This window comes from Anser anser (genome assembly GCF_964211835.1).
Source record: "Anser anser genome assembly, chromosome: 1".
In the NCBI taxonomy this organism is placed as follows: Eukaryota; Metazoa; Chordata; class Aves; order Anseriformes; family Anatidae; genus Anser; species Anser anser.
Window position 1 is genome coordinate 55,490,240 of NC_139720.1, and position 26,131 is coordinate 55,516,370.

General features: G+C 55.6%; 2 protein-coding genes across 4 annotated transcripts; both read left to right on the forward strand.

The window, feature by feature from the left end:
* The first annotated feature begins 2 nt into the window (after positions 1-2).
* Positions 3-13,625, forward strand: PLA2G6 (phospholipase A2 group VI). 2 transcript variants are annotated; one of them, XM_083812888.1, is made up of 16 exons: positions 3-285; positions 872-1,087; positions 1,213-1,393; positions 2,951-3,138; positions 4,369-4,465; positions 5,361-5,543; positions 5,753-5,861; positions 6,423-6,575; positions 8,182-8,272; positions 8,489-8,652; positions 9,157-9,307; positions 9,487-9,623; positions 9,825-9,979; positions 10,590-10,757; positions 11,853-11,926; positions 12,449-13,625. In XM_083812888.1, the coding sequence occupies exons 1-16, from the start codon at positions 74-76 to the stop codon at positions 12,588-12,590; spliced, it is 2,421 nt and encodes an 806-aa protein (XP_083669014.1). In that variant the 5' UTR covers positions 3-73; the 3' UTR covers positions 12,591-13,625. The 2 variants fall into 2 exon arrangements, with proteins under 2 accessions (XP_083669014.1, XP_083669015.1); XM_083812889.1 differs by lacking the exon at positions 6,423-6,575.
* Positions 13,626-13,725: 100 nt separating this feature from the next.
* On the forward strand, positions 13,726-25,950 carry BAIAP2L2 (BAR/IMD domain containing adaptor protein 2 like 2; the record flags this gene model as incomplete). Of its 2 annotated transcripts, none has more annotated exons than XM_083813085.1 (15): positions 13,726-13,984; positions 14,766-15,037; positions 15,996-16,071; positions 16,341-16,427; positions 17,263-17,324; positions 17,736-17,807; positions 18,404-18,520; positions 18,915-19,061; positions 19,222-19,374; positions 19,621-19,759; positions 20,236-20,461; positions 21,316-21,387; positions 21,697-21,877; positions 23,614-23,654; positions 24,430-25,950. In XM_083813085.1, 15 exons carry the CDS (start codon positions 13,726-13,728, stop codon positions 24,503-24,505), a joined length of 1,980 nt encoding a protein of 659 aa, XP_083669211.1. In that variant the 3' UTR covers positions 24,506-25,950. The 2 variants fall into 2 exon arrangements, with proteins under 2 accessions (XP_083669211.1, XP_083669212.1); XM_083813086.1 differs by having other exon boundaries at positions 19,624-19,759; positions 24,430-25,781.
* Positions 25,951-26,131: the final 181 nt, after the last annotated feature.

Genomic DNA, 26,131 nt, shown 5'->3' on the forward strand with positions numbered 1-26,131 from the left:
GGCGGGGCGGCGGCGATTGGCCCGCCCCGGCGGCGCCGGCGGCGGTGGTGTCGCCGGTCCCCGTGGCGCCGCCATGCAGTTCCTGGGGCGGCTGGTGAGCACCCTGAGCGGCGTGGCCCAGGCGCTGGGCAGCCCGCACCGCGTCAGGGAGGTGCCCGCCGCCGAGTACGGGCCCGGCCGCTGCCTCGTCAGCGAGGAGGGCCGGCTGCGGCTCTACGGGCCCGGGCCCGGCCGCTACTGGGACTGCGTGCTGCTCTGCCCACACAGCCCGCAGCTGGCCCTGAGGTACGCCCCGGCACCGGGCCCCAAAAGGGAGCTGGGCCCCAAAAGGGCTCCAGGGCCCCAAAAGGGAGCTGGGCCCCAAAATGGAACTGGGCCCTCAAGAGGGAACCGGGCCCCAAAAGGGAGCTGGGCCCCAAAAGGGTCCTGGGCCCCAAAAGGGAGCCAGACCCTAAAATGGCTCTGGGCCCCAAAAATGGTCCCAGGTCCCCAAAAGAGAACCAAGCCCCAAAATGGCTCCATGGCCCCAAAAGGGAACCAGGCCCCAAAATGGCTCTGGTCCCTAAAATGGCTCTGGGCCCTGAAATGGCAACCGGGCCCTAAAATGGAAGGGGGCTCCCAAAAGGGAGCTGGGCTCTAAAATGGCTCTGGGGCCCCAAAATGGCTCCGGGCCCCCAAAAGAGAGCCGGACCATAAAGTGGCTTCAGGGTCCCAAAAGGGAACCAGGCCCCAAAATGGGTCCAGGCCCCAAAATGGCCCTGGGCTCCCAACCGGCCCTGGGCCCCCAAATGGCCCCGGGGGGCTGCGGGTGGGGAGGGTTTGGGGGTGTTTTGGGGTCTCACCTCTCTCTCCCTCTCGCCCCCCCATCCAGGCTCTTCCAGCTCGACGACGAAGCGGAGGCCCTGCAGCGCTTCCAGCATTACGCCGGGCACCTGCGGCCCTTCTACGAGAGCTCGCCCCAGCCCCTGGGGCTGGAGGAGCTCCAGCAGCTCTGCGACTGCCTGCGCAGCCACCCCGGCTGGTCCCCCGCGCACGTCGCGGTGGAGATCGGCCTTCTCGAGGCCTTCCGGCACAACCGCGTGCTGGGGTGAGGGCACGAGGGCTCGGCTTCCACGAACCTCGAGGCTTGATGCCTTCAGATAGCTCCCAGGGCGGATGCATGTCCTTCCTTCGCAGCCTTCCCGTGCCGTAACGTTTTCTCCTCTCTTGCAGCTGCGTGAACAGCACCGACAGTGAGGATGGCTGCACCCCGCTGCACCTGGCGTGCCGCAAGGGGGACATGGCCTGCCTGCTGGAGCTGCTCGAGTGCCACGCGCGGGTGGACGTCACCGACCGGAACGGGGAGACGGTTTTCCACTACGCTGTGCGAGGGCACAACCCCCAGATCATCGAGGTGGGAGCGCTTTCAGAGCCGGGGGAGCGGGACTGGAATGGGTCCTGTCTGTGCTGTGAGAGAGGGAAAGAGCCCAGGGCTGCAGCCTGGGGAGAGGAAGGGCAGCTAGCTCTGCTGCGGCACCGTGTGAATACCCGAGGCTGGTTTCGGCCCCTTTCTTCCCTCCTCTGACTGGTGCAGCTTCCCATAAGAGGACTCCAAGTTCCACTCCGCAGTGGAACGGTTCTGTTAAGCAGCAGTTTTCTCAGAAAGTGTCCTTCGTTGGCACTTTGCTTTGGGCCTTAATGCTAACTTTCTCAGCCCTTGGCTGTCCCTTCAACCTCTCCTCCAAACAGGGCCTTTAGCTGTGGGTAGCGTGCTCCAAAGGGGCTGTTAGGCTCCAGGTGTGCATTTCCTGCAGACCCAGGGCTGGTTTGGAGCTGCACTGACCTCTCCTCAGCCTGCATGACCTCTTTGAACCCAGCGATCAGAGCCTCGAGGCAGAGACAGTCTGAAGCCAGGGGTGTTCTCGGTTGCCGGGAGGTGCTGGGCAGAGCGGCGGGGGTGTGGGAGCGCCCTCCGCTTCGCTCCTCAGGTCTGTCAGCTCCAGGGCACTGGGTGCCAGACGGGCTCTCGCCTACAGCTGCACCCCCCATGTTTGCTCAACACGTCTTGTGACAGCTCTCCCGCTGCCTGCCAGACTGGTGGGGTTTCCTAATGTAAGATGGCAGAGGGATGACGGTCGATCAGGGCTTGCCACGCTGTGGAGCAGGGCAGTTTGGGCCTTTGCATTAAAACCATATCCTCTTCCTGCATTCCTCTGATTTTGGTGACTTGGCTTGTTAAAGAAATACTTTCAGTTCCTAGCAGACTTCTGCTTGTTTCTCTTTCTCTTTCGATTCCTTGCTAAACCAAAGAAAAGAAACTAAATTCCTGCTTTTCTCATGTGTCCCAGGACGTTCTGGGTTTCCACAGCGGGACATCTTTGTGTAACAACCCAGCGCTGTGGTTTAACCCCTGGAAGCAGCTAAACATCACACAGCCACTCGCTTGCTCCCCGCTCCTTCCCCAGCTGGATGGGGTGGGGAGAAAATCAGACAGAAAGAAAGTTTGAAAACTTGTGGGCTGAGAAATAGACAGTGTAATAAGAAAGAACAAACAAAGAAAAGGAGGGGAAAGCAAGTGATGCGAAACGCAATTGCTCGCTGCCAGCTGAGCAATGCCCAGCCAGTTCCTGAGCAACGGCAGCCCCCCTCAGCCAACTCCCCCCGTTTTATTGCCGAGCACAATGTCACGTGCTGTGGAATATCCTGGCTACGTCTCTTCCCAGCACCTTGTGCAACCCCTGCCTCGCTGGCAGGCAGCTTGAGAAATGGGAAAAATCTTGACTCTGTGTCCTCCTTCTGAAGAGGAGAAAATGTAGGAGTGCTTCAGTTGTGTTACTGGTTTGGAAGTAAGGGTGGAGAGGACTGACTGTAGCATCGTGAGGAACCCTGTCCATGGAGCTTCCGTGTCTTGTCTGCCTTTTATTTATTTATTGCCTCCTCCTCCTATTTATTTATCGCCTCCTCTTCCCAGATCCTGGGCAGAACCCCGACTGTCAGCTTGGACCACCTGAGCCGTGAGGGGCTGACCCCTCTGCACCTCGCTTGTCAGCTGGGCAAAGAAGACATGGTTCGGTCGCTGCTGAAATGCCGGGCCAGCTGCGGCGTCGTGGGGACGCTGGGCTACCCCATCCACACGGCTCTGAAGTACTCCCACAAGGGGTAAGTAGCCACTGGGGCTGCCAGAGAAATACTGTTTCTCCCCTTTGGGGCCCTGTCTGCTTACTCTGGGTGGTCCAAGACTGGACAGTGCTCAGTAGGTAGGTGTCTGCTGTCCTCTGCTGAGGACATCAGTGAGCTGGCCAAAGAGTGGTGTGGAAGAAAGAGACGTGTTCAGAAAAAAAGGTTTTCCCTAAATTTATCTACAGGTATTACTTCGTATGACATAATGAGAGAGGCACGCACAAAAGAAAAGGGAAAAAAAAAGAGTTTGTGCAATACTTTCTCAGAATGAGCTACGAGAAGATGACTTACCAATGCTTAAATACTCTTATTAACTGCCGTACCTCTGCCTTCCTGTCTTTGGGTGCTTTGATCCTAATAAGCTTTCATTCCAAAGCGTAGTTATTTCCGTCTCCTATGGGCAAAGGTACTCCTGACCCTTAATTAACACACTCTGAATCAAGAGACGCAATATTTACTTCCTGTTCTCTTTTTCAGGGAGAAATTTGATTCTCTTTGTTTGTGCTTTCTAATGCTTATTTTCATAGCGTCCAAGCCCTGCAGAAAGGGCCCTCAACAATGACTGCTGCCAGCTGATTTTGCAGCATTTTGAAAACTGCTTTCCAATGTTAGAGGGACACTCACAAGCCAAAAACGTGCTTAGGTCCTTATTTTGCAGTGGGGCTTAATCTCTTTTACATTACTTTCTTGGCATTGTTTCGGAGTGGGTTTATTTAAGTTTACCTAGACACAGCTTTTAGGCACTAGACGCTATTCTAGTAACAACAGATGTGATCATTTTTTTCCCCTCTCAGAGGCAGGTACACAGATTTAATTTCAGCAAGCGTTGAACTATTTCAGTTTTATCCCCTTGTTTACCTGGGGAGAGGGAGGAGAGAAGGGGACAATTTCCTTTCAGGTCTTCAGAGTTTCCAGAAATGCTGTATTCCTGTATTGGAGAAGCACCAAGGTGTTGTTCCACAACTTGGAACTGGGAAGGGATTATCCTGCTGTGTCTGAACCCTGCTGCTTATATGCTTCCTGTTGCTCTCTTCCTTTCTAAGGAGAGCAAACTAAAACTGCTTCGCAGCTGAGGAACTTGCACGTGCTGCGGAGAGCCAGCTGCTGCTGAAGGGTTTCCTGAAAGGCTCTGTGCAGGAGGCAGGTGCTGATGGGAACCTTGGGATGGGTGTCCGGCGTCTCAGTTCATCATCTTATTGTCTTCACCAGGTGTGCCCAGGCCATCCTCGAGGTGGACGCCAGCCAGGTCCGCTCCAGGGACCCGCGCCATGAAGCCACCCCGCTGCACTGGGCGAAGAAGGCAGAGGTAAATAGAGCCAACCCATGGCCAGAGCCCCTGCTGCCACCCAGCACCTCAGCAGCTGGTTCATACTGTTTGCTGCGGGGAGCAGTGGAGCCTTGAGGTACAAAAAAAAAAAACAAAACAAAACACCAAAACCAACACCCAAAACTGGCATGCTTGTCCCAGTAATTCGTCCCTTGTTGTGAAACTGCCAGCTTGTCCCTTTTCCCTTTTTCTTGTGAAACTACACCACGGTCACTGAAGCACAGTTACCCCTGGGGGGAGCTCTCTTCTCATTATCTGCCAGCTTGATGAGAGGAGGCAGACTGCTGCGTTAAACTGTGAGGGGAGTGTGAGGTAGGCACAGGGCCGTGGTACGTAGGTTACAGTCCTGCTAGAGATATCCAGATCAGTGGTGTGATAAGCTGGAGCACCTGTAAGGGGCTCGTTTTAAGCAGAGAACATTTCAATGGAAGGACCATTTTCCTTCCTGCAGTATCACATCCCTCTCAGAAGTGCCCTGAGGAGGTTTGGAGCAGAATAAATCTTTGTCTTACAAGGAGGAGAAGATGAGGAAAAGCAAACTCCTTCCCTCCAGTCTGCAAGGATTCTGGCCTGAGTAGGAACTGTGTTTCTCCGTTGCCACCAGCCAGTCGTTACGCTTGCATGTAAGACCCAAAACATCCAGAAGCTGTAGCCAGATTGTGAAACCATCAGATAATTCTGAGGCAGAAGGCAGAGAAGCCTTGTCTCCAGTGCCTGGGACAATGCAGCTGGCTCCTGCCGTGACCAGGCGAAGGCTTGCTCCTCTCCACCTGCCGTGCTTGCCCGTGAGACCTGGCTTGTGTGAGCGCTCAGGCAGTTGTCCTCATGACTGTTTTCTCTTCCCTTGACCTGGCACGTGCATGCGTGGGCACAGATGACACAGCTGCTGCTGAAGTACGGCTCCGAGGTAAATGTGGCCAGCCGGACAGCCGACATGGCCCTGCACATTGCAGTCAAGAGGGGCCGCTTTGACTGCGCCATGGTGCTGCTGACGCACGGGGCCAACACCAACGCCAGGGGTCAGGATGGCAACACGCCGCTGCATCTGGCCATGAAGGTGAGATTTTTTTTTTGCAGAGGCTGCCGGGGAGGGGAGAGGATATTCGTGAAGGGCTGAGGCAAGGGCAGACCCTTTTGAAATGCTGACTGTTGTCTTTTATGGAGCAATCCTCATGGGTGCTTTGGCTCATGGAAAGAGGAGGGAGGGACTGAGAGATGTAGTTGAGGGGAGCATGGCTTTTGACTGAGCTTTCCCTTTTCTCCTAGCATGACCACCTGGATATGATCAAAGCAATTGTTGTGTTTGGAGGAGATGTGGAGATCCCCAATGATTTCGGGGAGACACCGGGGCTGTTGGCAGCCAGGAGCAGCAAAGGTGAGGCAGCACCAGAAACTGGCATCCTGTGTCCCTTTGTTGTGTCTTGGAGAGGTGAAAACACGCCAAGCATAGGCAATGCTTCTCCAAAATGCTTTCCCAGCTTCTGGTTGCTCACAGGACCGGCACTTGCTAAGCTAGTGGCATAGGCTTTGTGCTAATAGCCCGTGATGAATTTCTCCTCAATGAGACAGAGAAGCAAGAGGAAAAGCTGGCACGCACTCCCCCTCCTCGAGCCGCGGTGCTGGGCACTGCAGACTCACAGCGGGATGGGGATCTGACTGAGCTGCCCAGGCATAAGCAGGCACGGGCTGCTCCCACAGCAAGAAGCGTGCGTGGCACAAACCCTTCAAGCTGCATGGCGCTGGCCACGCCTGCTGTGCACAGGTCCTGCTGCCCGCTGATAAGGCCGATTCAGGACGGGCTTTCCTCTTTCCCTGGGTTATCCCAGAGGTTTTGTGCGGGTCACGGCTGCTGTGAATTTTGCAGACCCCCCCCCCCCCAGGTGTGTGCGTGCACTGATTCTCTTTCTGATCTGTGACTCCCCCTGCGTCACCTAAGGTGCGAACCGGAAAGTGCTCTTAGACCTGCTGCAAACTGTAGGGACGCAGCGCTGCCACCCACCCAATCCCGACTCCCAAAGCCTGCCACCATCTGACGCCTCCTTCTTCCTGGAAGGCCCATCTTCCCCGCGGAGCAGCTTCAACAGCTTAGGTAAAGCCTTCCCTGGCCCTCCCTCGCTTTCCTCTTTTCTAGCTTCGGACCCGTTCTTCGGACAGCCCGTGCTCTGGGGGCTGTCTTCTAGCTCTCGCTTTCTGGCCACTCTGTCCTCGTTCAGCTGGACCCAGACTCTTTTCTCCGCTCTCCCTGTGTGTGTACTCTAAACTCTCGCACTCTAAACTCGTGTGTTATAGACCTGACACAAGGCAGCTCTGTATGGAGGAAAGGGAAGGCTGTTTCCCTCACCCTTCTGGAAGAGGTGTAGGACTTGCTTGCTTACACGCAGTTTATCTACTGGGTCACGCACAGAAGGGGAGGCACTTGCTGGTTTGTGTCAAGGACATCCCAGTGGGCATAAGGATATTGAAATGTCACTGTTTCAGATCCCAGGGGCCAGTAGTTGGGAGAGAGAAGGGAGGAGGCCAGGGATAAGTGACCCTGGGTGCAGGATTTGCATTATCCATAGGAAGAGCCAAACTCAGGACGTGTGGTTGTGTCATAGCTTGTGCTCTGTACTGCCCAGTCTGAGTAAGTCAAGCTTTCACCCTCTGGGGAGCTACAGAGCTTGGGCAGGGGCAGCAGGGAGGGTTACAGAGCAGGCAGTGGGTGAGCTGGTGTGGAGGGAGGCTCTGACACCGTGGCGAGGGCATGCAGGGAGATGACAGCTGCTTGTGGTCCACTTTCCCTCTGGAAATGGTGGTTTCCATTGCAAAGGCCTTCCTCTGGGGCTAGAGGACAACCCCCCTCGGGTTCTCTGTCTGTGTCACCACAAGTCCCACTGGCTGGAGACCTCAGGACTTCTCACCACGGCCTTGTGACGGTGTCCCGCCGAGTTTCAGCTCTCTTACACTGACAGAGCAAGGCCCTTTTCCAGCACGGACTCCGGCTCTCGAAGAAGCTCCTCGCGGTGTTCTCCGTCATCCACAGCTACCTTCCAGCCTGGGTGCTGGCAGCAGTATTTAACCTCTCTTCCCCGTGTTCTTCTTTTGGTTTCACAGGCTGCCTTCTCACCTAGGCTGGATTGGTGCCCCGGGTTTCCATCAGCCGAGGGGTAATGATGAGCTGTCCTGTCCCCAGACCTCTCCTGCTTAGGTTACCTCGCAGGAGTAGATTTAGGTTTTATCTCATGGCTTGCAGTCAGCTGCGTAGTGGGCACGCTGCTAGGCTCCAACTCGTCTCTCACCCGTGGTGCTCAACGTCTGCTTCTACAAACCCTTCGTCTTTGCCGGCATACCTCCAGCTGCCTGCTCTGGAGAACGGGGTTTTTCCTCTTCGGTGTGGGGTTTATTTTTGGGGGGTACCTGGTGGTTACGGGTAAGATGGCTTGTGTTTCCTCAGGGAGCTTTGACTGGGGAAGGGCGTTGGATGTTCTCTGCGTTACTGTGGTGGAAATCATTTACCAGGGGGGTAGGAAGTTTGGGTACCTTGGCCGGGTTTTTTGGGGACAGAGAGGAAGTAGGAAGAATAATTAAAGGCTTTCTAATCGGTTAAGTATGATATGGTTGACTGATACCTCTGAGGCACTCATCAAAGGGTTCAGGTAGCAAATTGGTCTCTCATTTTTTATTTTTCTTCTTCTTGGATATTCATGGCCGTCTAGGGTACAGGGACCTTCTGTATGCTTCTGCGACGCTTGGACAGTTCTTGAAGACACCGGATGTCATGGACTCCCCCAGGGAGGGTGGAAGAAGGTAAGTGAGGAATAGCTTCTGCCCGGACTTGTGTGCAAATTGGAGGTGAACGTCATCTTGAGGAAGAGACAGGGTGGTCTTATTTTATTTCTTGTTTGTTTGGTCATTACCTTGTCCATGGCAGTGTTCCTGGCCTGGTTTCCCATCCCAAGGGCCAGGTGCTAAGATTTGTAAGCTGTGCCGCCGTTGCTGTGAGCTGTGTCTGTCTCTCTCCAGTTACGACCGCCTCCTGTGTCTGGATGGAGGGGGCATCCGGGGCCTGGTGCTCATCCAGCTCCTCCTGGCGATTGAAAAGGCCGCGGGGCGTCCCATTCGGGAGATTTTCGACTGGATCGCAGGGACCAGCACCGGGGGCATCTTGGCCTTGGCTATTGTACACGGTGAGGCAAATAACGGGCTCGTTCTCACTCCTGTGGGACCAAGCGCTCTTCTGGGTGGAAGGGATGTGGGGGGGGAGCTGCCCCTCTGGGAGTTCTGCCTGAGATTTGTCGCCCCTACCTGCGGAGGGAAGGTGTGTCCGTCAGCAAAGGAAAATCCAGACCTGTTTTCGCTCTTGCTTCTCACATCAGTTGGTCTGGATTTTGGGGAGGTGCATGGTGGCAGAGTACAACGTTCTGTTCTTCCCACTATCCCCAAAGTGGTTTTACAGCAAGGCGATCAGCACTTACTAGCAGTGGGAAACTCAGCTCCAGCTTTGCCTTTCCCCTTTAACCCTTCCCAATTGTGCTGTTGATGTCCAAGCAGGGACAGGCAGCCTGGGAAGGGCGTGAGGTTGGGGGTGATGCCTCCCACCACCCTCTGCTCCTGGAAAGTCCACGCTCTGATGTGCTGTTTGTTCTGCCTGCCCTCCCTCCTTCCCCGTGCTCCTCCCGATGCTGCCTCAGGGAAGTCCATGGACTACATGCGCTGCCTGTACTTCCGCATGAAGGACATGGTGTTCCGGGGCTCTCGGCCCTACGAGTCGGAGCCCCTGGATGAGTTCTTGAAGAAGGAATTTGGGGAAAACACCAAAATGACAGATGTCCAAAAACCCAAGTAAGTCCTGCTTGGGGCTGTGCTGGCGGCTCTCTTGGGAATGCTCTTAGATGCCACGTGGAGTATGTTTGGGATCTCCTTTGAGCACATCTGGAGATCCTGTGATGGGTAGACTATGGAAGCCATAAGCATGTGGTTTTTTTCCATTTTACCCTTAACTGTCTTGTCCTTTCCCCCAGAGTTATTGTGACAGGGACGTTGTGTGACCGGCAGCCAGCTGAGCTCCACCTCTTCCGGAATTACCCCGTACCAGAGACAAAAGTCTCCACTGAATATAAGATGACCGCGTCTTTCAAACCACTCACTCAGCCCGAAGGTAAATGTGGGCACACAGCAGGTCCAGGTGGACGATGGCACTGGGGGACAACTCTCAGACACAGGAAAATTCCTGTTTCTCCTCCTGTTGTTCTGAAAATTGGGGTGTCCCAGCACCAGCTGTCCCTCGTGAAGAGGGGATGCTCCTTGCAGGAAGGAAAGCTGCTGAAAGAGGCACGTCTGCTCCTCTGTCTCCCTGCAGACCAGCTGGTATGGCGTGCTGCTCGCTGCAGTGGTGCGGCTCCCACCTATTTCCGGCCCATAGGGCGCTTTTTGGACGGCGGGCTGCTAGCAAACAACCCGACCCTCGATGCCATGGCGGAGATCCATGAGTACAACAAGTCTCTGATCAAGAAGGTGAGGGAAATCCTGGCCCTGACGGGTAGCTGGGACTTGGTTTCCTCCACTGAGCCTCCCCTGAAGAGGAGGAGAGACTGGGAATGGATGATTCTCTAGTGGAAGGAAAACAAGTTAGCCTTGCAGCACCCTTGAAGCAAGTTTATGGAGGGGGTTGTGTGTTGGGAATGCTGGCTGAGAGGTAAAATACCCCCTCTGACAAGGATGTGAGATGGGGAGGCTGGAATCAAGAGGCAGATTTTGCCTACCCTTGCTCTTTGAGCAAGGATGATTCAGTTGATAGTTTTGTGGCCTGTGACACAGCTTTGCGGGGGCTTTTCCTGTTCCCCCCCAAAATGAAGAAGACAATGATAAGGCACTCTTCAAGGCTGAAGGGTGAATGCCTTCTGCGGTGTGGCCAGTTGCTCAGAAGAATGACTAACTACTGGCAGCTCCCTCTCCCTGGAGAGGAAAGGTTTATTCCCTAAATGACTGAAAGAGCCAGACTGTTTCACAGCCAGCTGGTCCCAGGACTCATCTCTCTTGGGAATCCCATGGGTTTGAAGTATCCAAGGGCATACTTCACCTTAATTGTGGGTTCTTGCAAATAAATCCTTTTTTTTGTCCGCAGGGTCAGAGGCAGAAAGTAAGAAAATTGGGGCTGGTGGTCTCCCTAGGGACTGGGAAGCCTCCACAGGTCCCGGTGAGCTCTGTGGATGTCTTCCGCCCCTCCAACCCCTGGGAGCTGGCGAAGACCATGTTTGGGGCCAGAGAGCTCGGCAAGATGGTGGTGGATTGTGTGAGTACTGGGAGGAGGGGAAGAGCCTTGGGGTTGCTTTCAGAGGGGCAGCAGAGGTTTCCGGTCTTCAGCTTCTTCCTTTTGGAAGAAAAGTGAATTTTCTTTGGAATCTCTCCAACCACGACCAATTCAAGGAATGGGGGTAAGGGGTAAATTAAAAATTGTGCGAGCACAGCAGGTCTGAATCCCTGTCTGCCTGTTTGGTGTTTCGAGTGCCAAGAGAGGTGCAGTTCTTGCAGCTGAAAGGAGCCCAGGTCAGGACGGTGGTCAGTGACTCCTAGGAACATTTGCAGGTGTGAGTTTGTGGAACTGGAATCTTTCCAGGGAGCATGGATTATCATCTGAGCAATGTAGACCAAAAATCATGCTTCAGCAAGACAGCGAGTCATTTTTCTTAAGAAAAGCTTTATTATCCCCACTAGAGCAATTAGCAAGTGCTTGAAAAGTGGGAGTTTTACTAATAAGAAGCAGCAGTTCAGAGCTGTGGTTAGGATTGTGCGGTAGGCGTATGATTTTGCATGCTTCAGAAGGAAGCTCATTAGATACTATGCATGAATACATTCCAGATGAATCAAAGCTGGAAGGATCAGAATTGAGGTTCTGACTGTAATCTTGATAATGTGGCTTTATCTCTTTTTAGCTTCCTAGAGCCTGGAAATACCTGGGGAGGCCCCTCTGCCTCCGCTATCTTTTCTTTCAGTTGTCCCAGGGTAGCACAGAAGGCCTGCAGTAATCACAGGCTCTGCTGGTACCGGGCTGTGGAATAGAAATTGATAGAGATGAAGTCCCGAGGAGGCTGTGATTCAGAGCATCCTGGGGGGTTTCTTATGGGAATTCGCTCTGTGCTGCGATACGAGGGTCCGTAGGGTGCAATTCCTTGTGTCTCAAGGCTGTTTGTATGTTTGGAGAAGAAAAAAAAAAAAAAGCCACTCCACTCTTGTTGCTGATCTTTGCCATCCAGGATGCGCTTGCTCCTGGTTTTCCCTTTCCCTCCGTGGCTTGTGCTGTGGAGCTTGGTGCCAGGGAAGCCTCTTGCAGGCAGGGGATGGGCAGCGTGTCAGTCCTGCCCTAACTGCGGGCCTGTTTCTCCCGCAGTGCACTGACGCAGATGGCCCAGCTGTGGATCGTGCCAGGGCCTGGTGTGAGATGACGGATATCCCGTATTTTCGGTAAGGGCTTCCTTTCTGCTCCCTGCACAGACCCGTTTTTAGCCTCCGGATCTGGCTGGGGCATGTGTCATCCCAAATCACGTCCCCTGCAGGGGTGTGCCAGCCTAGACCCGTTCCCCTGCCCCCTTCCTCGGGCCTCCGTGATATAGCGGAGGATGCTGTAGCTCACGGATGCGCTGAGCACAGCTCGTCTGGGGTCAGTTATTGGGGTTTGGAGGATGTTAAACAGGGTCCTTTGGGGATGCGGACCTCATCCTGCCCTATTCCACCTCGGAGCACTGCACCATGTGAGACTTGTGTCTTAAATGCAGCAGTAGCTGAACTGTGGCTCAGCAAAGATTGCAGCTGGGCTTTGAAAGTGGGGGGGGAAGGCCTCCAGCCTGCAGTTCTCCCAGATAAGGGGAAAAGAACGCCCCAGGAAGCAGGAGCCAGGTTCTGCTGTGATTCTCGTGCTTGGGATGCTCGCTGCCTTGTTGCCTTCATGTCTGTGCCCCGCTGGTGATAATATCTCGGTGTCCGCAGGCTCAGCCCTCAGCTGCACACGGATGTGATGCTGGACGAGGTGAATGACACGGTGCTGGTGAACGCCCTCTGGGACACCCAGCTGTACATCTACCAGCAGCGGGAGCAGTTCGAGCGGCTGGTGCGGGATCTTTGCCGATGACTGGCCTGGAGGTGTCCCTCCTGCATCCCGGTGGCAAGGAGCAGCAGATGCCGAAAGGGCTCGGGTTTGCCCAAAACGTTGAGGTGGGGGGGAGGGACTACTATTACTGCTAATTAGAAAATAATCGTATTTAATAGACAATAGTGCACATACACTTATTCTGGGACAGCTATGAAATACTGACAGTTATTGTACTACAGCCTGATCTCCACTACTGTGCTTGGTTTTGCTGCCCTGCTCTCTGACCTTACGGCCCTCTCCAGGAGCCAGAGCCCCCACCTACCTTGAGCTGGAGCCCGGTTCCTGTCTGTGCAGCACCCCCAGTGACAAAGCACTGTGCACCTTCCTGCATCGCAGAACGGGCCAATGCCAGATAAAAGTTCGAGGATTGCTTTCCCTGCTTGGACCAAGGTGGTTCTGAGTGTGTAGGGTGGGGAAGGGGATCCTTTGCTCAACACTCCTGGCTTAGAGGGAGGCGGAAACTCTGCAACCTTCTGCAGTAGAGAGATGGAAAATACTGTGACTGGCACTGGGAGAAGGGGGAACCCTTCCTCAACCAGTTGCCATCTGTAATGCCCTCCCCTTTTCCCTTCAGAGATGACTGAGGTTCTGACAGCACCTCTGGTGGGAGCAGACCCCCCAGGGGCTGTTTTGTGTCCCCTGATTTGATGTGACAGTTTGCTCGAGGGCTGAGATGTGAAAACCCGTCTTGTCTCATGGCAAGCTCAAGATGAGGGATAACAGTAGAGGGATTTTCTCTACATTAGCGTGCAATTGAACCTGAGCTCAGGTCCCACCAAAGCAACTGACCCTGTGACAGTTTGGATTGACCATTTTTACTGCTGGAAATCCCATTGTGACTTCTGTACTAAATGTTTCTGTAGCAAATGTTGCATATTTATAAATGACGTATGTATCCGTTGGAAGTTCTGAGAAGTAACCTGAAAAACTGAACTCCTAATCGTTTGCTTCTGAGTGGATGGACTGCCGTTATGAACAAAAACTAACGTGACTTGAAATAGAGGCTAAAATTTGGTTCTGTTGTGATGTGGTCCATGTTTGTCTTGTGCCTCTGCGTCCTGCAACATCCCGAAGGGGGGCTGAGCTTGCAGGCTGAATTTCTCACAGTTAGAAAATGACAAATTGGGCTCCTGGGGACACTGAACTGTTCCCTTTGCATGGGCTGGGAGAGGTGAATGGCCTGTCTCTGAAGCCGTGTGTGTGGTGTGAGCGTGCTGGCTGTCCTACAGAGCACAGCATTACACGTTGGGCTCACCAGCTGCAGCCTGTGCGGAGGTTTTGGGGCAGCTCCCACATGAGGATGCTTTTGGAGGCTATTACCGCTGAAATCCTTCAGGCTACAACTGACTGGGGATGGGTGGTTCCTGGACAAGGTAAGTGCTGCAAGCGGGCTGGTTTTGGTGCCCATTGCTACCCAGGGGATGCTGCTGGTCGGGTTGTGCATGCTGAGTCCTGAATAGGGCTAAAAATTGCCTATTTGCCTTCTGATCTTCAGTTTTACAAAGGAGATCGCATGGACTAAAGGGTTTGATAGGCTGGAATAAAGGTTTTCTTTTTCCTAATGGAAAAGCTTTACCTTCCTGGGGAAAAACAAAGCCACACATCTTGGGATAGAGAGAGAACATAATCTCTCTTCTGCTTTTTACCCCCAGCTTGGGCTCTCCCCCTCTTTTTATAAGCCAGCCCCACCTGCATAGGGCTTTTCACAGTGCTGCTGTGCTCGGCCTCCACGCAGGCAGGGAGGGCAGGAGGCTTCGGGCACAAGCTTGTGCCAGTCATTAGGGAGCCTCGGTGAGACCGGGAGTGGGAGGAAGACTCAGGAACGGGGAGGAACAGTGGGCAGGGAAGAGGCGAAACCTATTTCGAGCTTTTCTTACGTTCTGCCTCCCCTGCCGTTTGCTGCCCGTGACCACAAAGCCAACAGGGATCTCCTGTGTGTGGTGCCCGCGCGTGAGGGACCCGAGGATGCTGCGTTAGCACGGGGAGGCTGAGCGAGCCTCCTCCGAGCGGCCGGAGGCTGGAAGGTGTCCTTCTGGCAGGTGGCTGGCTCTGCGGGTGCCAGGGCAGGGGGAGCCGGGTGCTGAGCAGCGATCAATAATTGAAGGAGGCGGTCACATGCCCGTGCTGGCTGTCGCAGGATTCCTCTCTCTCCAGAGTCCGGTTACGTCCTGGGATCAAGTTCCAGCCTCCCGGCTGGTGAATTATTAAACCCCAGCAGTGCTCCGTTCCCTTTGCACCACGTCCGTGTCTTCCTGCTGTCACACCTCGCCAGTGACAGGCTCTCTCCATCCATCCAGCTCCGCAGAAGGGCTCCTCTGGACCAGCGCTGCACCTCGCGCTCTCCTTCGCCCCTTCCTCCTCCGCGGGAGAGAGAAAAGGCTCAGGAGATGGACCTGTCCTACAGATCCACCATCTCCATCTATAAGGTGAGCGCAGGCACCGAAGGCTGCTGCTGCCTGCCTCGGGGAGACGCGCCGCTGGGAGGAGAGCTGTTTTCCGAGGGAGGCTCCCTGGGGTGGGCAGCTGAGGGCTGGATCCATCCCAGGGGCTTGGGCTGTGCTTGAGAGCAGACGGCTGCCAGGAGGGGAGTGTGGTGTGGGTCTTAAGACAACACCAGGAAGAAATCGGTGATTTGGGTACAGAGTATGTTTCTGAAGGGTCACACGCCTTGGTTGCTGATAGGAAGCGCCAGTTCGTTCAGCTCTTTTCCCCCTTGCTGCAAAGAGCAGTCTGATCCCACTAACTCTTCCCTGGGCGCACTGGTGCTGCAGAAAGGTGGTGAGGGCCGGGAGTAGGGGAAATTCCTTATTCCAGCCTCTGATCTGCTATCCTGCAAGCAATAAAACCCTTTGATAAATATGGCAAATAAAAACAGAGAGGTCTATTTGCAGCAGTCCATCCCTTCTCTTATCAAGCTGCTGAGGCTGGCAGTGCACCAGATCGTGGCCAGGATAAAGTCATGTTCGTGTCTGAGTAATGAGTGGTGGCCTTCGCCCAGGCAGGCTCGGGGCTCAGGGATAAGGCTGCTCACACGTCCCCTCGCTGTTACTCCCCTGTCTGCAGCCGTTGTGGAGCACGGGGCCCTATGAGAAAGGTGACAACTGCAGGTGACAGCTTGGTGCTCCAGCAGGCTGCCTTTCCCTCTGGCACTGCTCCTCTCCTCCTTGCTGGAGGCAACACGGGGTAGCAGAAAGCCCCAGCTGCTGTGATGCGGGGAGCTGACCTTGTGCACAGCCGTACATCAGCACGGCCATCCAGCACGGTCCCTGGGCAAGATCTGAGTCCCTGCTGCACCCAGCTGAGGCACAGCAGGAGGGCATCCACCTGCTGGGCTCTCCGGGGCACAGGGAAGACCAAAACTAACATGCTTTTGTCTGCCTACAGACCATCCTGGAGCAGTTCAACCCCGCTCTGGAGAACCTGGTGTACCTGGGGAACAACTACCTGCGTGCTTTCCATGGTGAGTGGGGTCCTGCACGGCCCAGGCTCCACTTCGTGCTGCTGCCTCTGTCCTGGGGGTTTGCTGTGCGTTCAGGACAGGCTGTTGGTCTCCCTTGTGGCATGTCCTGAGCTTTTCTCCTGCTCTGGGATGCACCTCAGTTAGTAGGCACAGAAGGGGAAAGACCTTTAGGGGAAGTATAGGGTTGGATGTCTTGTGCACTGCTTGCTGGGGCTGGCGATGATGGGAAGGCAGGTCAGATCCTTACTACCCGTCTCGTCTCCACACAGCACTATCCAAAGCAGCTGAAATTTATTTTAAGGCGATTGAGAAGATTGGGGAGCAAGCACTGCAGAGCTCCACCTCACACAAGCTGGGTAAGGCTCTCCCACTTACCATCCTCTGCACCGTGAGGTGCCACTGCTGAAGGTTTTGGCTTTCCTCAGTAGCTGGTCCCTTTCCAGGTCCTGGGGGAAGGAAGACAGATCCCCTAAATGATGCCCCACAGTGCCAGGCCCTGTCCAAGCTGTGACAATCAGATTTGTGGTGTATCCTTGAATATCCTCCCAGGGCCACAGCAGTCTCCCTGCATTTCCCTGAGATCAGTGACCGAGCCTTGGAGAGGACCCTCGGTCACGGACCTGTCATGGAAATGAGTTCTTGCCGAGGCATCCTGCCCTGACAGTTGAAATTTCCATCTTGGAGGAACCATTTTTCTCCTTCTTGCAGCTTTGAGGAGAAAACTTGAGGGCATGGACCCACAACACCAAGCAGGTGTTGTCTTGCTGAGCCTGCAGCCAGCTGAAATGGCAACTCAGGGCTGCGGGGCTCACACTCAGTACTGCAAATAATTCTGCAGCCTAACGATGGCTGTTAAAAACACGCCCAGGGGACTGTTCCACTGCTAAATGTTTTAGTAGAAAGCATCCAGCACCCAGCTGGTGCTGAGCACTGGTCCCGCAGCCTCCCAGGCTGTAGCAGCCCGGAGTTGGCAGTAACTGGTGCCTGGGGAGAGGAGGATGAGCTGAGCCCCGGGGAGGAAGGCTGCCAGCCTCCGAGGGTGCAGAGAGCAGCGCCCTGCGATAGCTGTTGGACTTTCACACCCGCCTATCGGCCGCGGTGGCACGCTGCTGCTCTGCCTCCCTGGGTGCGCCAGGAAATGGCCGCGGGGTTTTTCCACCCTTTCCCGTCTCTCTCTCTCTCTCTCTGAAGGTGAAATCCTGATGCAGATGTCTGACACGCAGAGGCTCCTGACCTCCGATTTGGAAGTCGTGGTGAGTGTTTTTCCCAGGGACTGGCTCAAGTCAGGGAAAGAAGGGACTTCCCACCCCGCAGCTCGCTGGCGTTTGCCCAGTTTGCTCTATCTCCCTCCCTCTCACGTGCCTGCCGGCAGGTGCTGCCTCCCTGCTGTCCCCGCTGCACGTGGCGGAGGCATGTTGCAGAGCTGGCATGGCCAGAGCCTGGCTTCATTCCCTTCTCGGTGCTGTTTGTGGGATGCCACCGCAAGCAGGGGATGCTAACCTCAGGGGCTGGTGGTCCGGAGGGTGCTGAGTGCGCACCCTGGCCTTTTTTTGGGGTCAGGTGGCAGGAGGGTCACTGGTTCTGCGAGACAACCCAAACCACAGAGCCTGTAGCACCCTGTATGGTGATGGGCAGAGGGTGATGGCTCCTTTCGCCTCCTGCAGGCTCAGACCTTCCACGTGGACCTGCTGCAGCACATGGAGAAGAACACCAAAATGGACGTGCAGTTCATCAGTGTGAGTGCTGAAATCCCTTCCATGCCTCGGCCCTGTTTGTCTCCCTCTCTCTGCCACCCAAAACATCTTGCTTGAGCTCTTGAGGTGTTTCTTCAGTAGGACTCAGAGGTCTTACCTTCTTCTCCTCTCATGGACCAGCCCAGCTCCCTGGTCTGGCAGCTGATGGAGGGCTAACGAGGGCAGGCAGCTCTTCTCCTTGTGCAGTGGGACTTGCTGAGCGCGTCCGTGGGGCTAAGAGATTTGGCATCCCAAAGCAGAGTTCCCAGCTTGCCCAAACCCCAGCCCCTGCGTGGGTTTGGGTCCCGTGCCATTGTGGCCTGGTGGTGTCACAGGAGGAGACACAGGCCTGGGGGCTTGCTCCCAGTGAGCTGGGTGCCAGTCCTCCTCGCTCATGGCATCCTGAGGCTCATCAGCAAGCTGAAAAATAAAAGGAAAGGCAAAGGAAGAAAGGGGACTGGGCTTTTTATAAGAGGTTCAGCGGAAGCCTGATTTCAGGGGGGCTCAGACGGTCAATCACCCACCAGAGCAGGACCCTTACTGCATCACAGCGTGGCCGGGTCTCTGGTTCCTCACCGTGCCTGCTTTCTCCCTGGCAGGAGAGCCAGAAGCAGTACGAGCTGGAGTACAGGCGCAGAGCCACCAACCTGGATAAGTGCATGGCAGAGCTGTGGAGAATGGAGAGGGCCCGTGATAAAAACGTCCGGGAGATGAAGGTGAGAAGTGATTGCAGGAAGGAGACTTGATTTCTCTGAAGCCAGGGCTGATTTCTGAGCAGCACTGCCCTTCCTGAAGAGCCAAGGGGTTGTCCCCGATGTTCAAAAGGCAGCAGGCTTATCTGGAAAGGAGGCACCTCCTTTCCTGCAGGGTGCTGCTGACCTGTGGTCCCCAACCCTGCAAGACCTGCCAAGCTCTTGCCTCATTTAACAAGCCTCAAGGTGCAAGGAGCTGGTCCTTGGCACTCTGCTCAAGTTCCTCTGTGGTGCCCCAGCAGTGCACTGGGAAGCTGGGGACACCACCACGCATTTCAGTGCTTCCCCTCCCAAACGTGCATGAGTCCACTGCCGGATTTAGGCTGATCTCTTCCTCCTTGTTTCCCCTGTGGCCCAGGAGAACGTGATGCGGCTGCGCTCGGAGATGCAGGCCTTCGTCTCTGAGAGCCAGCGGGAGGCTGAGCTGGAGGAGAAGCGGCGCTACCGCTTCCTGGCCGAAAAGCACCAGATCCTCTACAACACTCTCCTCCAGTTTTACAGCAGGGTACGGCCCCGGGGAGCAGAGCTGGGTGGGGATGCAGGCAGGAGGGAGCCAGAGCTGTCCCTTGGGTAAAGCATGGATCGGGCAGGGAACAGGGGTCTGGGCTGACTCCTCCTATGCCTGTTCTGCCCCGTCCACCACCGCCTCTTTTCTCTTTTACCAGGCCCGGGGCATGATCCAGACGAAGGCCCCGCAGTGGAAGGAGCAGCTGGAGGCCAGCCGCAACCCCTCAAACAGCCACGCTCAGGGCCTCCTCGCAGGCTCCCACAGCCAGGGGTATCCGTCGGGCCGGCTCACCCCCACGCACCTTGAGATGGTGAGGAGCATGTGGACAGCCTTCGCTGTCCTGTGGCGAGGCTGCACTGCCCCTTATGGGCTGCAGGGCAAGGACAGGTTTTGGCCTGCTTGGTGCCTCTCCATGGCCTTTCCTGGCCAAGATGAGGGGAGAGTGTGTACGGGTTGTGGTGGGGAAACGTGCTGGGTTCTGCTTTCTGAGAGGGATGGGGTGTCTTTTGTTTGACACAGCCCCTGCGGATACGTACTCAGCCTTGTCTCCTTCCAACAGCTCCAGAAACCCCTTGGGGACTTTACTTCTTCCATGACCGGGAGCAGATCCAGCATCTTCTCTCAGGAGCCAGAAATGAAGATGTCTCCTCAACCAGAGCTCTCCAGGCGGCCACTGCAGAGGACACCATCAGCCAGTATGACCCACGTCTGGGAGCAGTGCCACGGGGAGACACGGTGGTTGGGCCTCTCGGGGAACAGGGTCAGGCTCAGGGAGGGACCACAACCATCAGACCACAGGTCCTCGGCCACATCCCTGGGCCTGGTGAGAGGACAGTGCACGTGGGAGCTGGGGAGGACAAGGCTGATTGAAGTGGGGGTGAGCTCAGCTTTTGGAGTGGAGTTCATCTAGGACTCGCCTGCTTTTCATTCATCACAAATTTCAGCTGAAAGTCTTAAAAAAAAAAAAGGGAGGGGGGAGAGAAAAATTACACAAACTCTCAGTTGCTGCAGCAGGGCCAGGAAGAGGGCCGTCTGCCCATCATTGCAGCAGGCTGTACCTGTGCCCGAGATGTTTGGCCAAAGAGGACGCAGCGCTGGTCCTCTCAAGGCGGCGTGGGTCTTGCAGGAGGATGCTGAGCTCCATCCAGACCCCTCTGATGCCTCCCCGCAGGTTTGCTCCCTACCGGCCGCATCTCCCGCTCCGGTTCCTTCGGCGAGGCCAGCAGCAGCAGCGAGGGCTGGCGGAAGAGCGGCGCGGTGAGGGTGCAGGCGATCGTGCCCCACACGACGGGGACCAACCGGACCCTGCTACGCTTCGACCCCGGGGACATTATCACGGTGCTGATGCCAGAAGCGCAGAACGGCTGGCTGTACGGCAAGCTGGAGGGCTCGTCCATGTACGTGAGACCTTGGTGCAGTCAATGGGCTTGGTGGCTTGCTCGCCACCTCTCCTGTGCCGTGTCCCCAGCCTGCTTGAGCAGGAGAAGTGGTGGAGCAGGGCGAGGGTGGATGTGCTGCCTGGGAAGGCTCCAGGGTAGGAGAGCCAGGGACCCGGTGACGCTTCCCGGCTTGCATGGCTGAGTGATTCCTGCCATGGGAGCCAGCTGAGGACCGTGAACTGCGGGAGTTACCTGAGAGGCCTGGTGTTTCTCAGCTCCAACGCAGGCAGGGCATGGAAACTGCTGCACCCAGCGCTTACTGAATTACTACTCCCTGCGGTGCCGCTGGCTGACACCTGTTGGCAAAGGCTGCCCACTTTCACATGGGCTCTGTGCCCCATGTTCTGCAGGGAAGGTCACTCAGATAAAAACGGGCAAGCACAGTGCCCTTCTTTTAGTGGGGTTCTGGTGCAGAGCTGCTTTGACCTGGGGAGAAGAGGATTGCCACATGCTGCCTTGAGTGCTGGCCTCGGCTTCCTTGTGATTGCTCTCAGTCAGAGCCTCTCTTCCTGGATTGTGCCAGTCCTGCTCCCAGGAGCAGTGATTTTGCACAGCCTCTGAGATAAGCCAGTCCAGCGCCAAGCAGGGGTGGTAATACCACGGCTCCATGGCCTCCCAAGGACTGTCTTGCAATAACCCCATGCTCCACCTAGGGGCGAAAGGAACGCTGAACCCTATCACACGTGGTAGCTGCAGCAGCGGGGGCTTGGTCAATGTCTGGGATGGGTGTAGGTAGGTGTGCTGGGCAGCTGGATCTAAACCACAAACCATGGTTTGCCCGGAGCTCATTTGTCTCTGTTTCTGTGGCCTAGATGCGGCTGGTTCCCTGAAGCTTATGTCAAGCCTCTGGATGGCGTGAGGGATATGGAGGAGCCACCCATCAGGTAAGAGGAGGACAATTGGCCGGGCAGAAGATAAAGTGCTTCCTTGTAGGTCTTTCACACCGGTGCCCATTTCAGGTGCACCCAGTGGAGAGCTGCAATTTGCTGAGAGCCTCACTGTGCACTGAGATCTCACATACTTACCCTAGGTGACTCCACGAACACGTGCAATATTTTCTAAAAGGAGACTGGGCCACTCCAAGCCACATATTTTCTCCAAAGATATCCCATGGACACATGTGGCTAACACCTGTGCTTCTCCCCATTCCATTCTCCTTCGCTACCCCCGCGTTGTCTTCTCTTCTTGCTCAGGTCCTTCCCGCTCCGCAGCAGTCACAGTATGGATGACATCCTGGACCATCCCAGCGTTTCTTCCGCCAACGCTCACCGGCCTGCTGCTGCCCAAGCTGCTGTGCCGAACCCGCCTCCCCCACCAGTGGCTGCCAGCAGCCACCAGAGCGGGCTGGTGACCTCGGCTGGTTCAGGCTCCAAGGTGAGTGCAGGAGGGCTGGCTGGCATGTGTGGAGCAGGGCACGTCTTTCCATCAGAGCTGACTTCCATCCTTTTCTGCGGAGGCCTGTTAAGAAGGATGACGTACACAGATGTAGGAGTGTGCCCTCGTCCTTTCCTGAGCTAAGGCATCTTGTTAGCAATGGCCTTTCTCATCCAATCTGTCCCCATGCAACCATGTCCTGTCAACTTTGTGTGTGCAGACCCTTGGTGCCTGGATTTCCTCCCTCAGGGATTGCCTTTGTGCCCCCACCCTTCTCATTTCTCTCTCTTTTTGCTCACCAGGGCCCCTTCAGTTCACTCCTTTTCTCCATGACCTCCCAGCCTGATTTCTGGTGGCTCCGGGGCAGCACCTCTTTCTGCTAACAGTAGGACCATGGAGTGATCAGGCTGGACTGGGAGTGGGTGACCAGCTAACAGAGATGCCATCCTTCTTCTCCCTTCAGTGAATGGAGAGCAGCTTCATAGGGCTCCTCTCCCGAATTCAAGCAAGGGTTGGGTTAAAGTAAGTCACAGGTGGGACAGGCAAACAGCTAGAGGTAAAGGCTGAGAGCACAGCCATTTTGGAGAGTCTTAGAACAAGGAATCTCCAACCTGTGGCTCACGGATGGCATACTGGGAAGGAAACCCTCCACTCACTCTGCTTCCAGCTGTGGGGAATTGACTGGTGAGAACAGTCAAAGTTAAAGGTGAGGGCAGTGTAAAATGAGAACCTCTGATTAGGAGAAGGAAGAATGGTGCTGCCCTCCGGGTGTGCCTTGCTCAGTCTCAGAAGGCTGGGAAACCTCGTCTCTGTAACATTTAACTTTTTTTTTTCCCCTTCATGGCCTGCTCTGTGGTTTCAGGAAGCCTCAGGCTGCACAACACGGATGTGAATGGGCTCCGCAGCCTATGATCCCAGGGCCACTGGTTTCCAGCCAGCCCCAGGGCTAGGGGGTAGGGATAGACCTGGGATTGAACAACTAAGTGTATGAAGCACTTATATTACGGTAACAGAGCAATTGAACCTCATTAGAAGTTTGGAAAGGCTCAACCTTGCTCTAAGCTTCCGAAGATATCCTCCTGTTGAGCCAGGAGCAAATAAAACCTTTTTTGACTTCCCAGCTGGAACACAGATAGCCACACTTGGCTTTCTTGTTTGCCGCCAGATACAGAAACTGGTGTGCTTTATCAGGCCATTACAATTGTCACTGATCCTTCACTATCTGCTGGCCAAAGATAAGGGCCATAGGGCCTAGCTCCATCTTTCTCCACCAGGTTGGTTCACTTTTGAGCAGTATGTGGTGTAGGGTAGGGCACAGCACTCTAGCTCTCGAGTTCCCTGAAAGTGCAGGGAGCGTGAGGGCATTGACAATAAACTCTTTGCCAGGATGGGTGAGCAACATGAGGGGGCATCTCTGGCTGTGCTGGCAGGGTGGAATGTAGCTCAGACTGTCCCCGTTTGCTGTGCTCTTCAGACGTGACACTTAGGGAATCTGAGGCATCTCCTTTCTTCCCCAAGACAAAAGGAGGTGTCCGTAAGGAACCTGTGTAGGGACAACCCCCAACACAGAAAATGAATGAATAAGGAGTCAAAGCCCTGCTAATAGGACTTAGGCTCCTAACTCACTCAAGTGTTTTGTTAAATCTTCCCCTGTGTGTAGTGTCCCCTGCCCAACTTTTGTCTCTCCATTTCCCTCCCCACCCCAGATCACTCACGTGCCTTTCTTTTCATTGCAGAGATCAGGAGTATTTGACCAGCCCCCTGAACTCTTTCCACGGTGAGTGAGGCATGGGGTTGCACTCTGGAGTCATCAGATAGGGTGGCATTGTTAGAATACTATTATTATTTACTCTTTTGGGTTATCAAACATGGAAAGAACGGGGAAGTGACTGGAGGAAGCAATGCATAACTCACCTTCCATGTCAGAAGGGAGAGGTGGGCCCCTCTGGCCTTTGCTGGCTGGTAAGGCTCTCTCCTGCCCCTGGTAGTATTAGGTGGGAGCTGAGCACTCTGACAAGATGGCCAAACCAGATGGCATGCTCCTTCCCATCCAGAGCATGGAGCTGAATGATTTATGCAGTGCTGCCTGCTTGGAAAGGGCTGAGGGGACATAAGGGACGTGGCTTTTAGCTTTGATGAGCCAGGTCCGTGGATATGAGGCTTGCCATAATTTCCCCCTGCGGCCAGGTTGGTGTCTCCATGTTTCCAGCATGGTGCTGTGACATCTTTCTTCTCCCTGCTTGCTTTGGAGGGTTAGGGTCAGGAGTGTAGAGTGCTACCACTATGGAGAGCCTTATGCTAGTGTCCTTTATCATATGGAAGAGTGAGGGTGAGGATAAGCCCTGAGGAGAGCTTGAGGAACCACACGGGAACCTGCAGCAGGGGCTGTTAAAGAGGGAGAAAACACACTCAGCAGCCAGCTTTGCGACAGCCACCTCCTTGGCATGGAGGTGTCGTTCTGGCAACACTGAACAGCCCTTGCTTAGTCAGCAGGTCCCCTGCACGGTCTTTGCAAATTATCTGAGGGTTGCCTCTCTCCTTTCCCCTTCCAGAGGTACCAACCCCTTTGCCACAGTCAAGCTGCGTCCCACGGTCACCAACGACCGCTCGGCACCCATCATCCGATGAAGCGGCGCTGCGGACAGCCGAGAATTTCAGCAGGGAAGAGGAAGGCATAGCAGTGACGGGCTGCAACCCCAGCAGGGCAGAGACCTCATGCTACCGCCCGCAGAGTGACTTTTCTCTATCCCTCCCTTCCCTCTGGGACGTGGGGATCCATCTCTCCTGGCTGTCTGGCATGCTGTAGCCAGCAGCACGCCCCTGCTGCTCTCTTCGGATTGCCCCCCCTCCCTTGTGTGATTATTGTACTTGACTGGGAGAAGCCTGGCGTTACTGATGCTGGTGGCCTGGGAGAGGGGATGCTGATGGTCTGGAAGGAGGAGAAGGACACTTGCTAGACCATTCCTTCGTTGCTGGAAAAATGAACCCCAAATGGAGGTGGCCACCAGAAAGCTTCCAGCAACGTGGTCTGGCTGAAGGGCTCTTGGCCCCCTTGGCAGCCACGTTCATTGTGGAGCCACCTGCCCCTCTTTGCCTCCGTCTGACCCCTTCCCTTGCTGGGCAGCCCCTGGGCACAGCAGGGGGAAGTGATGGAGCCCAGCACCACTGCACCGCTTTTCCACCCGATGTCCTATGGACAAGGCATTTGTAAATAAAATGGAGAACGCTTCTTCCATAGCTGTCCCAGCGGCCAGGCCTTCCCCTCGGTCAGAGGCCATGGGGGGAGGAGGACGTGTGACCCCACCAGCAAGGGGCTGGGGGGCTGCCTGAGCCCCCATTGAGCCCCCACCAGCCGGCCCCATGTCTGCAGCCGCTGGAGGGCAGCAAAACCCCGTTACCCGGCCTCCACGGGGCCTCCATGCCTGGGTGGGCCTCAGGTGGGAGGACAAGGCCTGACGGCCATCTTCTCACCCACCGCCAGGCCCCGCCACCATGCCGCACACACAGGCGGCGTGAGCCCTAGGTGCAGCGAGGGAGGGAGCGCGAGCGGCGGCCCTGGCTTGAGCCGATTAGCCTTATTAATAGAAATTAAACCCCGGCTGCGAGTGCTGCCAAGGCCCCGTGGGCCCCATGTGTGCCCCGTTCCCTGCCGCCAGGCAGGACGGGGTGTGGGGGTTAAGAGGCTTGGTGGGATTAACACGTGGGCCCCAAAAATCTGCCCCCCCCCCCAGCCTGCAAGGAAATGGGTTTCCCTGTGTGTGGCGGGGACTGGCTCGTCCCCAGAGGCGGTCAATTGGCAGCCATGTAGGGGTTGTTTTGGGGGTTTTAGTGAGCTGCTGGGGGTGTGCTGGATCCATCCCCGGTGGCTCTTCCAGCCATGAAGGATGGTGATCACTTGGCTGCTCCAGCTGAGCTTCTCTCTCTGCTGGGCACATGCCCCTCAGCCTTGCCCATGCTGCTGCAAAACCATGAGCATGGGAGAGGCGTTGGGGCTTGGGGAGGCTGTGAAAAGCAGCCCCATCCACAATTTTGCCCCTCTGCTACTCCCCTCCCCTGCACCCTCTCTCCCAGCTCAGCCCATCACCGTCACCGCTTCTTCCTCCCTCGTCCCCTCCAAACCTGCCCTGCTCTGCTGGGGGAGAGGCGAGGAGCCCCCCAGCCGGCTGTGGGATTACCGGGGGGATTCAGGCAGCCACCTCCTCCCCATTGGCTGGAAAAGCCTCTTAAAAGTGGAGAAGTGCTTTCTGCCTGCTC